The sequence below is a fragment of the Salmo salar genome, chromosome ssa26 (genome assembly GCF_905237065.1).
Source record: "Salmo salar chromosome ssa26, Ssal_v3.1, whole genome shotgun sequence".
Lineage (NCBI taxonomy): Eukaryota > Metazoa > Chordata > Actinopteri > Salmoniformes > Salmonidae > Salmo > Salmo salar.
In genome coordinates this window covers 25,147,825-25,165,785 of record NC_059467.1, presented here as the reverse complement: position 1 = coordinate 25,165,785, position 17,961 = coordinate 25,147,825, and the positions used below count along the sequence as shown (strand labels likewise).

Genomic DNA, 17,961 nt, shown 5'->3' with positions numbered 1-17,961 from the left:
TGTGAAAATCTTACAGAATATACCTTGAATGCACTTTTATTGTTATATTTTATTATCACAATTAGGCATATTTTGGTATCCTTTGTGAGAGAATGTTGACCATCCATTTCTAGGCATGGGACACCTACCTGTGTCGATGGGATAGGGTTGAGATGGCCCATCCAAGGAATTCACCAGTCAAGGATCCTGTCTTCAGGGTTGAAAACTTCGAATGTACTCATCATCAAGCTCTCAGAGGCCATCAAGGATCAGCTTGTAGCCTAGGCTATACGACGTAGACTTATGGGCCTTCTATATGTTCTATATATTGAGTATATATTGAGGCTTTTATAACCAAGCCAATGCTAATGAAAATAAAATATATCTGGTCTGTCTGTCTGTCTGTCTGTCTGTCTGTCTGTCTGTCTGTCTGTCTGTCTGTCTGTCTGTCTGTCTGTCTGTCTGTCTGCTTTAGGAGGATGGGCTCATTGTAATGACTGTAATGTTATAAATGGAACATAGTCAAACATGCGGTTTCCATATGTTTTGATACCATTCCATTTATTCCATTCCAGCCATTACAATGTGCATGTCCTCCTATAGCTCTTCCCACCAGCCTCCTCTGGTCTGCATGCAGGCAGACAGGCAGGTACGTAGGTAGGTAGGTAGGATGGTAGGTATGCATGTAGGAAGGTAGGTATTTATGTATCTGCCTGCTGATCTGTCTGGCCATCCATCCGTCCATGTTTTCATCTAATGTTTATGCAGTGTAACTAGAAATGTAGGGTTCAAACTTTATTGACATTGGTTTTGTTTTTCAGTTGCCTATAGTCATTTTTATTTCTTCAAATATTTCAATTTAATATTGCAAACAACTTCACAACATACAAAATGAATTATATTAATCCAGAAACATATGTCAATGAATAAATTGTGTATATATATATATATATATATATATTCTTATATTTTGTCCTCTGGTGGGGATAAAAAAATAAACAGCAAAGCTTTGACAACAGCACCTTGACATAGTATGTAATTCCAACATTACCTTGAGAAGTTTAGAACAGTAAACAAATAAAGTACTGAGGAGGAAAACCCTTTTACTGTTGGGTATGTAAACGGAATGTTTTGGTCGATATCATATCCTTTTTTCTTAGGTGGACAAATTCTCAATTCACAATTGAAGCAGCATGCAAGTTTTTTTTATGGAACTCGTCCTCACCCTCGCCCTCATCCTCATCGCTCTTTTCCTTCTTTCTCACATTCTTGGCAACGTAAACAAACCACAATGTCTTGAGGAATGTGATATAGTAATTTAAACTGGGCGCAAATGACTGATCAGATCTTTTTTAATTGTTTACAAGGTCATGAATATGTTCAATAAATAGACTGTAGTATCACTTTTACTGTATAAACTTCATCTTTTTTTACATGCAGTCCATAAAATTTTCATTTGACGGAATAATTTACCCTGTTATGTATATATACAAATAGATATTTTCTCTTTACTCTTTTTTTTAAACTCAATAAAATCTATACATTATATACACTATCTTCCTCTTTTAATGGTCAATGTGCATACACATGATGTGTCTATCCTTATAAACCGCCAGCCAATCTTCTTTTTGCTATCCATGGTGAGCGCTCGCACGTAGGACTGGGTTGTCCTGCATTGGGAGTTATAATGCCTCTTGTCTATTCCACGGCAGCCCTCCTTTGTGTACCCCATAGGGTTACATTTGGTCTCATAAAAGTATTGCTTCAGTTGGCCATTGGGGACAGGGACCTTTTCCAGGACGGTAACGGTCTGCCCAGACATGTCTATTGCTGTCTTTTTGTCCACAGCTGTCACCCACTGGCTAATACTATCACACACACTCAGCTCTCCACGCCGCGACGGGTCAGAATGCCGCCGCACCCTCATGGACATGTTAGCGGCGTCCAGGTAGTTTTTGTATTCCTCCAGGAGAAAAAGCAGCGGTGGCTCTAAAGGCACTTGGTTGCTGATCATCACCCGCGATGCATACAGGTCGACATCCTTGGTCTCCGTGGTGACCACAGAGGAAGGACCCCCTCCTCCCTGGCCCTTGTCAGCCCCAGGCCCCAGCTGAGATGCTTCTCCTTCCACCTCCAAGAGCTCCTCAATCACCTGCTCAAACGTGTCTGTGAGCGAGGGCAGTCCCCCATGCTGGCCCGGCCCACCCCCGCTCTGTGGAGTCCCGTGGCCCTGGCCGGCCGTCAGTGCAGCACCCAAGTAGCCTTCCGTTCGGTGGCCCCTTATACCCGGGGCGTCTCTCATGGGAGCAGCTCTCATGCAACTGAAGTACGAAATAACCATAGTAAGGAACAGGATGGTCATCACTCTTCTAACCTGGTGGAACTAGAGAGAGAGAGAAAGAGAGAGCAGAGAGAAGGATGAGAGGGGAGAGGATAAAATGAAGTGCAATTCATATGTATATAATCTTATGTAGCTATATTATGTATTATGTAATATATCAACAGTTTTCTTCCATTGAGTTATCAGAGTTGTGTGCTTATACAATATATTGTTCATAATACACTCATTATTACAGTATTCCATAATATCTCAAGGTTGGATCACAATCTAATTGTGTTCCTTTCAGTTATTACTAAGCACCATTAGATGATGCACGCCTACCATCTCCCCCCATTACTACCAAAGTATCACATTTCTCCTCCAGCTGCAAAGAACAGTCTGACACCACCATGAGTGCCCACTACTACTTGGCCAACTTGCAAATAACAGTATAAGTAACTACATTCTTGTGAATTCCATTTTTTCTGTTTCCTCATACAACGTTCCAATATTTCCCACAAAGGCCCCAGAAGCAACATTAAGGGCTGCTGACACCAGCGTTTTCAACTGAGGCCAAGTTTTTTCAGACTGGGAGTGGATGTGGCTAGGCATCATGCTTTAAATGTCAAAGCATTAGATTGCTAATTATCTCCTAATGGTCCATCCTACTATGAAGTACAACCAAATATATCATTATTTTCTCTTCTTCAACAACAACAAACAACAACAATTTTTTAAACAATTATGTTAAACTGATATTGAAACTACAGTATGTCTTCATCATAATCATCATCATCACCGTTATCATCATCATTATCTTTCTCATATTTGATGTTGTTATCCAAGGTTGGCATGTACTGTATCATAAACGCTATGTGGCCTGAAAACTTTTTTTCAGTGTAGCTATTGAACAGGCAAGTTATATAATGTTTCCAATCCAATGCTATGTATTGTAGCCTAACACGTTTCATGTGTTACCCTGACTTCACACCACATTTCCCACAGGGTTAATAGAGACTTATTGATCGATTGATTGGTTGAATACATGAGTGTTTCTGACTAGGTTCAGATAAGTGACTGTTTATTTTGTGTGATTTTGCAAAAGGCAACCAATCTTTGATGTAATATTACCATTAACATGCTAAACTTGATAGGGTCAAATTGGGAGCAGGATTTATTAAGGGACATAGAAATGTTTAAATAAAGGAATGCTGAGAGTGAGCAGTAGCGCTAGCAGAGACAGAGAGAGAGTCAGTAAAGTACTGGTTAGAAAAGTGAAGAGAGGTAATGTGCTTGCATCCTGACACACTCACGTACCCCTTCTATCAGATGCATACTCTGTACAGCTGCTCACAGAAATTTGGTTAACAGACATTGCAAGGGAAAGAACGCCACAAGGGCCCAACAGAGCCAAAATATATCATAATACACACACACACTCATCCTTATCCTTCACCCCTAGCTCACAATAGCATCTCTTACCTTTATGCCCTATGAGTCACAGCAATTCAACATATCCACGGACATCCCAGACCCAGAGTCAAACATATGAAAACAACCACAATATAAGAAACCTAGCTCTTTCTCTCCAGAGAGGTGCATTTAAAAATAGCCACGGCAGGGCTTTGAATACACTCTGCATGCCGCCCTCCTTGTATCCCGAACTGATGCAGGAATACGCTCCAAGCAGATCCGCTCCCCCACCAGGCAGTGTGGCGGACGGAAGGACCTTAGCAGAAGGGAGGGGCATACCCCACCTAAAAAGCATTTGTTTCATTCTTAATTGGCGTCTGGGGCCACGGCTGCGATTAGCCAACGCCACGGTGACTGCCATAGAGATATTGCATCTATAAATAGGCGTGCTGGGAGTCTCACAGTCTCGATTGAGAATATCACATCCTTCTCCTTAATGAGCCGCTGAGTCCCCAAGCTCAGTGACGTGTTTCTCCAGAGTGTGAGTGTGTGTTAGAGGGAAGGGAGGGGATGGAGGAGGAGAGGATGGGAGGGCTTGGTTTGTACGTGTTTGCAGGGGGATGGGAACATCTTTCCTCCTACCGACAAGACAACCTTGGAGACAAAACGCAGCCAAGCAAACATAGATGAGCAGGAAATCATTCCAACATTTTCTCAATATTGTAATTTGAAAATAATTATTCATAAGAGGTAATCCTTTATCATCCTATAAAGTGTTCCTGTAACCTGTCAAATCCCATCATTAGGCTGCCCCAATGATCAAGGAAAACAAATACATGGACTGAAATCCCATTACACTGCTTATTGATACGTGAACTGATTGGGGGTCCATCTTCATGTAGAAGATGCTGCAGCAGAGGTAGTAGTCCTTCTTCCCTGATGGATCACTGGGGCTAAATTGCAGTAACAGGGGGTGGGGAGTCAGTGCAGGCGTCATTTCGCGGCATAACAACCACAGATGACGTCTCTCCCAGGTCTCCATAGGGGACAGGATGGAGGGGAGGTGTTTTGGGGGCAGTGCCACTCATCAGTGTGCAATTGCCTGCCAGTCCTCTGGGCCTCCTCACACCGGGAACAACAAATAATTTTATTTCTAACTCGGCTATTTCCTGTTTCCATCAGGAAAATCAATATGGCTTATGTTCTCAATCAACATCCTGTTAAAATGCAATCTAGCCGATGAATCACTTTATTGCTGTGGGACTGGCTCAGAATAACAGTACTCTCTGAGACCTATCTAATTCAAACCAAAGTAAAAGTGATTCTCACCATGGCTGGTATGTTCTCATTTACTATATTAGATTTGAGAATATCTTCAGCTCTGAATTGGATTTTACGGTCCAATTTTTTTTATCTCCAGGTAATCAGTGCACTGATATTTAATTATCATGTACTGAATATGTACAGTATGGTGTGGAAGAGAACAAGCAAACTTCCACACTCTATCCAGCCATAACATATATTCCGTAAAATCAAGATTTGCATCAATAAAATCAGTCCTTTACAGTTGCATTTGGTGCATTCAGAACATACATAGATAAAAGTTGATGGATTTCCACCATAGTGGCAGGGCTTTGCGATGACACATTTAGATGAGCACCTGTTCAATTGTTGTGAGAGAGGCAGGCACGGCTATACGGTTGGGTTTAGAGATAGCTTGGTGCCTTGCAGTGTTTGCTCTTCGTGCCAGGTGGGGATTATAATGAAAAATCTCCCTTTGACAGATGCTGGAGTGAATTCACAAACACAATGGTGTTTCAACCATCTACAAAACTCAGCACATATGACTTCATATTTCACTTACACTTAACTTACACAGTCATTTATGTGGTCAAAATTTCTGTGGCAATACATACTAACTTTCTTTTTCAAAGACACATTTTCTCAACATTCTTGTCTTAACACTCCTCTCTTTTCCAGTGAAAAGTTAACAAATGTTTTCACTTTGAAAACACATTGTCAAGTAAGTAATACCCTTTCTCCAGATGATCCAAGATCCCTGTACATCAGCTTGTGCTATGGCTGCACCAATCAACATGTTTTCCTATCCAGTCCATTAAAATATGACCTTGGATGTGCTTCAAATAAACCTACCTAAAAGATAATGCTTCATTTATATATGAACTATATATTTTGGAAACATACTAGAGGACTCAGTCACAATATACAAATGTAACGCCATTATCATTTTTTCCCATAATAGCTAACAGATGCAACCAAGACACCACGTGGAAGCCTGTTTTGAGAGATCTGCTCCCCATCTGACACTTGCAAATAGCATCTTCAAATGGATAAGTATCATTTACTGTAGCTTTTCCTCCAGGCAAACTCTGATAGAAAATAAATGTAATGACCACTTAAAACAAGACATGTTAAGACTGTTGGAATATGTTCCAGTAGATCATGAAGGCCCTAATTGCATATTTTCCATTGATAGACACTGTGGGCATTGTCTTCCACCACTTCCTCTGGAAAGAACCAGTGAGTGCCATTAATGTGCCAGTTTACAAAAGACAGGTCCAATAGCCTATATATAACAATATCATAATATTCAAAGGTTACCCACTTCAATACTTAAGCCACCTCCTGATAAACGTAGTACTCTAATAAGTGCAACATTTCCTGTATGTCTATCCGCAAGTTGCACTTACTACTAATTAGTGGTGCAGCATGCTAGCCTGTCAACGTGACTGCCAAGCAGGTCACACAGGTAAAACTGCTTCAAAACCACAGCCTAACAATATTTTTTTTATGTGTAAATTGGCTGTTAAAATTACAAGTTTCCAATTGCTAGCCTGTAATTCCACTGTAGGCCATCTTAATTAATAAATAAACTTAAGGTCTGCATTACATGTCAATGAATCTATTGACACTGTCAGACAGTGTCCCCACATAGGTTGACAAGCCCAGTACTCTGTGCTCTCGTTTGGATTTTTACAACCCTTAAATAGCCCTTATAAACCCTTAGGATAATTACATTTAGCAATGTGATGAAAGGCATGTCTTGAAGATAATGACTTTCATCGATAGTGCTCAAGTTCGCTTATTAGCCTACTGCACATATTTATATCTGAATAAATCAGTAGTATCTTAAAACGATGTTGATTGCAAGTTGATTGCAAGTGGTGTATATGAACAATAATGTGATAAAGGCTCAACAGCAGCACATTAGATCTACACCAAGTCCTACCTTAAAACGGGTGTCAAGTCGTTTCCATATATTTGCGCTAGATGGCGTATTAGACCACGAAATGTTCTTAAAACCGAAATCCTCTCTCGCTCTCTCTCACGAACACACACACACACACGCACACACACACGCGCGCACACACGCACACGCACACACACACACACACACACACACACACACTTTAAGGCGATAACAAAGTCAAATAGGAAAACATTAACACTTGTAGACTGAAAAAGCAAGAGGTTACTAAACAAAAAGAAAATCGTGTTAACGGAATGACATTAATGCATATGTAGTTAGTTTTCCAAGTCTGTGCCAAATTGGAGCCTACTTTCAGAGCTATTTGATGCAATGTCCCGAGACAAACTAGCCTACACTAAAATACAGCAATAATCTCAGACAGAATGCAATAAAAAAATCTCTACACCAAACATTAACAAGGTTTACTTGGTAAACAGTAGTATCGCGGCGCCACTGGGTTGTTCTCGAGCTGGAGCGCATAAAACGTAATAATTGTGGTATTTTCCGCGCGCTCCTTGATAATTGCGCGACTGCTCCATGTAGGGATCCGTTTTATAATCTGTATATTCATTCTCGCCTTGTGAGGTTATCCGGTTTAAGAGAGAGCAAGAACCAACCTTGCAGGTTATAGCTGTTTCCTATAAAGTCTTAATGACTGCATCAAACTTTTTTATAATTTGCTTACAAACCTTTCTGGTTTTTGAGAAAAGAAAGTCCATTTACAGATAGTTAAAAAAAGTGTTATCTGAATTACGATGCTATATTATTTAGCATAACATTTAGATGCATTGTATTCATGGATTATGGGTTAAAATGAATAGGCTACAATAGGCCTACAGCCTATGTGGGTAGGCAATGTAGCCTACTCGCCTATTTCTTACAGTGGCAATAGCCAACATGGCTAAATGTACAACCCTTCGCATTAATTAATCAGCTAAATACATCAGAAAACGAAATGATTACCTCCACTGACCCCTTTCGTGGTCCCTATTAGAAATTCAATCAGCATAATAACGCCGTTTTTTTATTAATGAACAAGAGGATAGAGTTACACGTATCCTCTCTCAAACTGCGACCGAGTCGGTGCGCCTGCATGATCCCCAACTTTTTAAACATCTCCCCACTCACAAAACGAGCGAGCATCGACACAGCAGAGCGAAAATGATCAAACAATTGAAGAAAAACATACCTTTTACTGCCCAGTCGTAAAGGAGACCATTCAACAGGACCGTGTCATCTGGGATGTTCTGGACAACCCCCTGTGTAATTACTTAAGCTATATTTTCCCTGTACTGTCCGACAGCTTCAGGATATCTCTTCAGCTTTGGAGCAAATAGATTAAATTATTGATGGTGGAAATTGCATGGTTGAGGTAATGGACTCCCATGGCTGCGCGGCTCCTTTGGAGATCGCTTAAAACCGAAGGGGTTGCATGCTATAAGCTGCGCCGCGACGGCACAACGCGATGAGAGACCTCTTGAGCTTGAAATGACGCCTGTATCCCTTGCAACTACAGTAACTTACTACATAATGACGTTGCAACATGTGACTCGCCACTGGCTGACTGGTTGCTTGCCACCAAACACGGTTACCAGAGTTCTAAAGTAGGCCTAGCTCTCATACATGTTTTTTATACGCCTTTGGTCAACAGATGGGAGTGGGATAAAGAAGGGATTGGCCATGGATCTTTCTTCCGTGTTTCACTGACATCAGATGTGATATTTTTGTAGCTGTACTGTACATAAAAAAAAGAATAACGCATTTGATTCTGCGCTATGTGGCTACATTGCGTGTAATGATAAATGTGATTAGATCTGATAAGATGTCCAAGGCTTATATATATATGACTACTACTTACAACCTGGTCTTAAAAAATCCCAAATAAATCCTGAAAATAAGAAAACCAATACCCTCCCTAAAAAGAGATTCTTATTCCATGCATTTTACCAGAAATATGGCATTTCTTTAGAGAGCACTGTTACTTCAATTGTGGAATTGGACAGAAACACACATTCACTGCTACATAATTATGTAATTAACGTGTTATAACTAAGTGTATATTCTGTTTGGGATTGATTAAGTCTACAGAAGACTTACGACTAGCAGTGGATACATTGAAATGTTCCTGTATAGACCAAGAGATGTGTTATAAATGCAAAAGTTAAGCCTGCCTAGCTAGACCTCGTTTTCCTAATCCTTTGAAATGGTTGATCGTCAGATCCCATTGGTAGGCTATGCCATGTATGTTATACCAACAAAAACTATGGGTTACAAGTAGATATAACTATCTCAGGGAATGTCCAAAGTTAAGACAAAGAAGCATTCGAATAGGCTAGCTCTTGAAACTGTTGTAAGTTAAATTGAAGAAGCCGCAGATTCAATGAAAAATAGCCATATACCAGACGCTTTTATCCAAAGTGACATGCAATCATGCGTGCACATATAATTTATATGTGGTAATCCCTCGTTGTGCCATTATACCAGCGCACAAATATTCAGCAACAAGGACAGCGCCGCGATCAACGCGAGAAAAAAACAGCACCATTGTCAGTGTTGTGGTCAGCGCGCCCACGAACTAAACATTCAGCACCGTGGACAGCGCCTCTATTAATGCGCCGCACACTAAACATTTAGAACCGCAGACAGCACCACGATTTGCGCGAGGTGAAGGCCTGATCGCTGATTGAGAACCAGAGCTACTGAACAGCGCCGCTTCCAGGCAGCCTATATAATGAGAAGATTCCATGTCCTAGTTGTTAGGATCTATGCACACGGAAAGCCAACTGTTAGACACTTTTTGCCATGATACCAATTGTCTCCATTCCCTTTTCCCCTAACATAAAATGTTAAACTTCTCATAACACATAACTTAATCATATGAAAGCAAAAGTAGTATCATTAAATACAAGGCTTCACAATATTAAAGGTATATACTCAAGACAATGTACACGTTATTCTGAAGATCCCAGCAGTGTTCAATAAGGCTTGAATCAATAAACTTGGAAAAGGAAAATAAATGTCTCACTTAAATTAATAAAGCTTTTGACTTAAGCATCCAGTGGGTGTTCTTTAGAGAAGTCACGTGATGAAGAGAAAAGTTTCTGAGCTCAACCTCAAATCAAATAAAGGAAACAGCTCATTATCCTTGTGGCTTGGACCTCCTCCAATTAAAGAGTTATTGTGATGTGTTTGCTATATGGCCATCGTGATTCTTCTCTGTACAAGTTAATGAGGTGGAGGGTTCTTACTTGGCATATAGCAGTATGGGATTGAATGCTCACACCTGCTTTGTGATTCACTCCACCTCCAACACACCCGGGGACATGCCAAGATGAATATAGCCCTCCCTGAAGGATCACAGTAGGCGAGGGCAAACTCTGGATGACAAAGAGTTGCATCAGCAATCGTTGAGCGACATGACTCCAACAAAAAAAAACCTTGCACGGGGGCTGTTCCAACAAGGTAATTCATAAATAAATCACTTGGCATCTCATTAGAAGAACAACAACATGGTCTCTCTCATATCTGCAAATACAGCACAATGCAAGGTGGCGTTCTAAGTAGTGGGAAATTCATGAGACTTGTTACCTAAGAGAGTTTGTTTGAGGAGATTATTTAGCATTTTGTGTAGAACTTCAAAATGAAGTTTACCGTGTCTGAAATAAAGTGCATCGCAACTGAATTAAAATGCATAGTTGGGTCACGCTTAAGCAAAGTCAGAAAGAGCTATCCAATACCGAGTACAATGCTATGCTATGCTATACAATGCTATACTATACTATACGTGTCAGTGCTAATTATCAGCCCTTGCACCTACAGTACAGTATGTGTCTGATGAAGGTTACATTAGGCACCCAATCAGAACTTACTGCCCCTGAACTGAAACTCAGACACACTCACTCATGCTAACATAAGACCATTATGTTATGTTTGGCAGTGAACTAAACTGGCTTTCAGCATGCCACTTTCAGAAAAAAATGTTAATTTCAGACAATCACCAATCCTTTTTCAGAAAATAGACATCATTCTTGAAGTTAAATGTGGGACATCTCCCACTACGGTTATCTTTGTCAAAAAGTGTAATTGCTATGCAAAAATACTTCTCAAGAGTGATGCGCGTCACGTCTTTCATAACATTACAACCCTTGGACAGACGCGGCATATTCATGCTTTATTTTACCCATTGAACAATTTTCTACTCAGAAAAGGGCAGCATGATGAATTCGATTTTTAATATAAACACGTAAAGTTACGCTACTTGAAGGGTACTATGAGGTGGTCTGAGCATGCAATTTAGAGCACGGTGATGGAGCCCTGTTCACTCCCATAGGTTCTCTTAGGGGTTGGTGGCAGTAACCAGAAATCTGAAGCATGGAATATACACGCTCTCCGGCTTTTACACCATTTTCAATGTAAGTGAACATTTAACTCCATTTTGTATTTTGGGTGAACTTAAACCTTTAAAAACTAAAACAGACATCAACTTTTAAACAGATGGTTCTGAAGTCTATAAAAAAAATATTTAGAAATATTGAATAACGTTTCGAAGTTAAAGTGTGGTTCACACAACATGATAGTCTTCACTTAGCGAACACAAGAAGCACACACTGTGGCACCCTATACCTGCTCTTCACTGACCAGATGCCCAAAACAACACTGATGACACTACACACAGGCATACATCTTTTCACATCTTCTCTTGCCAACTGTGACATCATTTTGACAAGTCAGTGATGCCAAGATCCATACTGTGACATGAACATTCAATTAAGACACCTTCAGAAGATACCTCTTGGAAGTAATCAGACGATAGAATAACAAGGCTCTGTGGCAGCATCAAAATGGGCATCATAAGCATATCTGCTGAGAATGAGCTACTCTATATCAACATTCACACTTCAGGGTACAATTAACCCTTTCTCTGCTTCCCATGAAACATAATGAATGTCCAGCTATAGTGATATTAAGAACCAGTGGTAAGTCTGAACTCTAGTCTGTCTATGTATATACTGCCCAAACCCTGTGGGAACACCTGGATGAGAAAATGCACAAGGCATAACAAGCTCAGTTCAGGGGAATTTGCAAGAAGTCTCATATACCTTTTTCTCTCTCTCTCTCTCTCTCTCTCTCTCTCTCTCTCTCTCTCTCTCTCTCTCTCACACCACAAACAAAACAAAAACACACTCTTTGTTTCATCAAATTGACTGCAGCATCAACTCACACAAATAAAACATATACGTCTGAGGGATCTAATTTGAGCACTACACCTAAGTATTTCAATAGGTACGGTAAATGAGTCGCTCAACCCTGTCCATAACACAGGCATCCAAGTTGATGTCAATATCAAAAGAGTGTGGAAAGCCAACCAGTGGTAGAGCTCAGCACCCCATTCCATATTCAGACACTCATGGCAGGTATCCTGATTCCAACTCTACCACATAAGACATCTCAAAGTTATGCTGAACACAGATATTAATTAGGCTACTGTACAGACACATATGCGCAATATGCATGCACAACAAATGCTTTTACAATTACATCTATTTTTCTGAGCACATTCAGTACAATGCACTCCCCTGTAATCAATTACATGTAAGAACAGAATTGAGTTGATTGTAAATATGACAATTCCCTTGCCTCTTTTCTGTTTTCTGAACAGACACAATTCATCGGACCTCATTGTTCCACACACACACACACACACACAGAGAGAGAGACACACAAACACATACACACACACCAAATTGTCCTGCAGTGGCGTCATGCCAGCAGCCAGTCAGACTCTTGTCTCGTTGGTTACAATTACCGGACAAGCAGCACAGCAAGGTATTGGTTTTGGAAACAACAACCTCGACATATTGTGTTGGATCAGCTTTTGTAATCGTGTATTCCCATGATTTAAACTAACCAAGATGTGTCTCGGCATCGTTGAATAGATAAATAGCTGGATTCAAACGTTTCAACCCGCCAAAACTCATTATGATGACATGATAACTAGATGGATGGAGGTGCTGATGATCAAAATGATGACACCGCCGCCGATTATAATCTGATTATTCTAATATTATTATCATTAGCATATTCATATTATGATAATCATGATCCTTTTGTTGGTTTTGTTTTTACTGTTACGGAAATGTCAAACTATCCCCTATTCAATTACGCACGAAAAGGATGTAAAAACGTTGTGTTGAGACTCAGAGTTCCAACTGGAGTGTTATCAAATATTAGCCTACTTCAGATTCTACCATGTAAAATAATAAAATACTTCCGAGAGCTATAGGCTACAGCTATACATGTTCATAGCCCTCACCATTTAAAGTTCATGAAAGGTTGACTCGGAAAACTAAACACCTTTATAGGAACGCAAACAGAAATATCTCTCATCGCCCCTGTGAGTCATCTATAAAGAATGAAACACGCATATTCTGTCAAATATGATGCCACAATAGCATTTAATGTTATTTGGAATGAAACCTACCATCCTCAGATTTGTTACTGACGCCCACCCCAACTCTGCAGCGCTAAGAATGCGGAGAGGGGGGCCGGTTGAGGGAGATTCTCAGTAAGATAACACAACCCCATTTATGGACTGATCCAATGACGTACATTGCAGAAAGTTCTAAAAAAAAACCTTCATACATACAAAGTGTGTCGTGCCACCCCACAGACCCCCCCTACCCCGCCTCCGCTCTTCCCTCCCTCCGCACGCCTACACATAAACCCACGTCTCCTCTCGCTACGACTTTCCTTAAGAAAATATGTTATTCCTGAGAAAATTATTAAAAGAAAAACCTGACCAAATTAAGAAATATAACAGATAATCTAACAAATAACAATATACATGTTGCTTTGTATGCAGCCAATTTGTCATATTGTCGCTGGTCTATTCATTCATAAACCCACTGCAACAAATAAAACGAAAACGTTTTAGGCGATCGATTCGTTAAGCATAGCCCTAGTAATTATCATCTTATTGTAATGTCTATTATATAAAACATTTTATTCATAATATTAACATGATTCCTCTTGTTCTTATTATTACAGCTGATATATGTTACAACACACAGCGTCATCCTAGCTAACGGGTCTCCTGCTTTCCTATAGGCAATAGCCTAATAAGTATACTCATTTCGTTAAATTATTAAGTAAATTATTTAATTAAATAATGAGTCACGCATGGACTATGTTTTAAAGAGCCTTATTTGGATCTCTAAAGCAAGCTAGAATTGAACTTAAACATGTAATTTAAAAACACAATGAAGCTGTAATAATTCAGACGTAGCCTATAAATGAGGATAGGCTCAATAATGCATTGAAATGTAACCCCACTGGAAGCTTCTTGATTAAAACAGGGCTGCGAGCGCTTGTGGGCGTTGATATCTTAGGGTTTTTCTTGCAGCTGTTTGCCATTCAATAGCATCGTCCTGAAATCAGAATCTTTGAACTGAAGCCGTACAAAGAGATAAATTGAATACAGACAATATCCACAGTTTCTTCGCTGGCACGCAAGACGAATTTCTAAAGTCCGTTGGCTGTTAAGTCAGCAAAAACATTGTCGCGGACTAATCAATTTGAAGATCAACGCAATCGTGCATGCCTGGTTTTCTACTGTCTTAAAAACCCACTGCTTTTGGGCAATTTCTTATCAAGCCATCTTATCTCGCACCACCTTTAGCCAGCCATAGCCTAACATCTGTCAATAGGCAGTTTGACCACGCCTATCTTTCTTGTAATATCATATCTCTGATTGCATCTTTGAAATACCTCTGATTTCTATGAGGTGATTTCTCGGTAATGTTTTTGTTCTTCATATTTCATTAAATCATTGTGTAATTTGTGGTTTTGCTATTTATTGTAAACGTGGAAGTTGTCTCCGACAGGTCGAATGTGGGCTACACAGACTTGCGCGCGGACAAAGAGGGGTAGCAGGTGATGCTAGTGCTAGAGTGAAAGCGCAGTATGAATGAAACCGAGGAGCGGCTGTAGTAAAAACACAAGTGATTTGATCGCGATGACGGAGGATGGTAAGATGTTAAACAGATAAGTGTAGGCTATTTTTTGCCGCTTAGGGTTGAGAGAGGAATACAATAGTTTGATATGCGAGACAAACAAAAATACATATAGATAGATAGATAGATAGATAGATAGATAGATAGATAGATAGATAGATAGATAGATAGATAGATAGATAGATAGATAGATAGATAGATAGATAGATAGATAGATAGATAGATAGATAGATAGATAGATAGATAGATATGCCCTAATATGAAGCGAGTCAGTGAGAAGGAGGTAGCCTGGGTTGAGACTAATATTTTATTTAGGACATGCACCATTATTCTGCATAGTGCCGGGTAGAATGATTCATGAATTGCGCATTCAAAAGTTCCATTTCGATTGGGAGACGGGATCCCGTAGCCTTGATTGTGTTGCAGTAAATGTAAAAAAAAAATATTTGAGTGATTCTAAAGGTTTTGTTTACGAGTTGTATTAAGCTTCCCTTCATGCATAGCCTTGGTAAGTCGCTCTGAACAAGAGCGTTTGCTAAATGTCTACAGCAAAAACCTAAACGAGTGCTTTGCGTGTTTCATTTAAGGCTCCGTCATGCACTCATAGTAATGAGAAATATTGTAATCTGTATAAAAATATACATCCTTCAAACGAAACTTTCATGAGGTGAAATAGCACCTTGCATAAATCCATAAACGCTGACTGTTATCAATCAAATCAAATCAAAATAGTAAATTGGAAAATAATTAGCTGGATATAATTTCACGCAAATCAATGCACAATACCATGACGGTGCATTTGATAGGATCCACGTTCAATTTGAAACCACAAAACAATATAGGCGATAATGACAAGGATGGCGGATGAATAACAATGAATCACAATGAAGGGAACTCTTACCTTTTTAAGGGCTGACAACCACTATCAGTGGTTAGATCTCCAAGACCAAGACTTGCATTTCCCAAAGTTAACGCTGTATACCAAGACTGGAGCTTGAAAAGAACGCACGCCCTATACAGCGGCTCTAAGATTTCAACTTTCACATGCTCTAAGTGGCGAGACAAATCTCAAAGCGCAAGCCCTTCATTGACACGCGCTTTTCTCCTGTTTTCCGTTTTAGATCACAGGGCTCCCTCAGCATACTCTTACCAAAAGTTGAAAAAAATTCCCCAGCTTTGGTAAGGGAACAGCAAAAGAGAGTTGATGTCCACTTGGTGTTTTAGTCCATGCAACGACTCCGGTGCCTCTGTCCAACGTGCTGAAAGCATAACACAGCGAGGGTAACTAAGGGGGCAAAAAAAAATCTATAGTTTTGTTAAGTGCCATTTGATACTGCTTTACTCTCTCCCAACGCCTTGTCACGTGAACGTTTTTCTCCCCAAGCCCGTCCTGTTAATATTTGATCACATGTTAACCGGACCTTAAGAAAAGCAGCACCTATACCAAAAGCCTCTAGTCACCACAAAGGCTCAATCAAATAGCATCTCAAATAGCTGTACACCTAACAATGCTGATCCTACTGCGTTATTGTCGCACACTTCAAGTCATGTATAGGGCAGGACGACAGGTACACACATGTTGCTTTCATTGGCACCACACTTGAAAAAAAGATATTCAATACATACCATAAAACCCTGGTCAGCAATATACACAACCTTAAAGCTTTCAAAGACAATACAGCACACTCGCAAATTTCGCGCACAGATGATACAATATATCCCAATACATAATTTACCTGCATTTCTTGAGCTTAGAAATGACTTCCAATCTTTTTACGGAAGCTTTGTCAATATCATCCTTCTTAACAAACACATGGGTTTCTGTTGAGAGTTTCTTAAGTAGCCCACAGAGTCCATCCCACCATCCAGCTATATAGCTAGCCTAAATTCATTCCCGGATTAAATCGCAAGCATTGCTATTTCTTGGATACCATTCCTGTTTCGATTGTATTTCCATGTTACTTACCATTTTCCTCTTCGCTGTCCTGGAGATAGAAGTGTGTTAATATCCACTCACTCCAACAGATGCTGGTAGGTAATGTGTCTTGTTTGAAGTCATCATATGAGAACTTCTGCTGTGCTCAGTAGATCGCCCACCACTTCGGTGACTTATCAATCTAATAACCCTTTGCAATCTCCGCGTGCTTAAACTCTGTAACACCTTGGTGGCTCTACAGTCAGGACAAACAACAACCAGACGCGATTTTCACAAAAGCCTGTATAGATAGAAAGACAGATATACGCAATACCCTCTCCCGGACAACGCCATTAGAGGTCTTACGTGATTGAAATAAGCGAAGGCAGTCAAGTTTATGAGGGACCCCAAATGACCACTCAATTAATACAATCTCAGTTCTTTAAATTAGGCTATGTTTGCACAATAATGTTGAGCCCCCCTAATAGTTGTACAATATAAGACATATGCACGAAGTAGCCTAGGTTATAGCTTTCGCTGCCTATCTATTGTTACCACTCAGGCAATATTACGCAAAGCCGGCACAACTTTTAACATTTAGATTTTTTAGAATCAGAGGTGGGATGATACCCGATAAGACAAACAATTCTCAATCGTTTATCGTCCCTCTCGCTAGTGAGATGATGTTCTTTGAGAACTTGTTGCTGCTAAAAATCAAACTAGCGTTGAGGACGAAACAAAGCCAGACTCATATACTTACATTTGTAATATACTGTTATTTGCTTCGTTTTCAAATGCCTAGACAAATCTGAAGTGAATCCACGTCTTCAAGTAGCCTAGGCTATGCCCTAAACTTCTAGATATGTTTAGGTATTTTGCTGTAGCCCACAACTCAATGGTTTAAATCCTAAATATTTCAGTTTACAATCATTAATTCCAAGTTCAAACGCGATATCTGTTTTCAGTAAAATTCCATCAGTTGCACCGCGAACACTCAGCCATCTAATTGTTATGCAGTGACGAAGCGCTATGCTTGGCGTATTCGTCACAC

General features: G+C 40.0%; 1 protein-coding gene across 3 annotated transcripts; it reads right to left on the bottom strand.

Annotated features, from left to right (window-relative positions):
• Nucleotides 1-943: 943 nt before the first annotated feature.
• LOC106587487 (brain-derived neurotrophic factor-like) lies at nt 944-16,257 on the bottom strand. 3 transcript variants are annotated; one of them, XM_014175919.2, is made up of 2 exons: nt 15,897-16,257; nt 944-2,362 (listed from the first exon to the last, which is right to left on the bottom strand). In XM_014175919.2, exon 2 carries the CDS (start codon nt 2,339-2,341, stop codon nt 1,532-1,534), a length of 810 nt encoding a protein of 269 aa, XP_014031394.1. In that variant the 5' UTR covers nt 2,342-2,362; nt 15,897-16,257; the 3' UTR covers nt 944-1,531. The 3 variants fall into 3 exon arrangements, with proteins under 3 accessions (XP_014031394.1, XP_014031393.1, XP_014031392.1); XM_014175918.2 differs by lacking the exon at nt 15,897-16,257 and adding an exon at nt 8,173-8,569; XM_014175917.2 differs by lacking the exon at nt 15,897-16,257 and adding an exon at nt 3,782-4,845.
• Between the last annotated feature and the right edge of the window lie 1,704 nt (nt 16,258-17,961).

Bases quoted from the DNA above. Each gene is read 5' to 3' on its own strand.
- LOC106587487 (XM_014175919.2), bottom strand. From the start codon at position 2,341: ATGACCATCCTGTTCCTTACTATGGTTATTTCGTACTTCAGTTGCATG.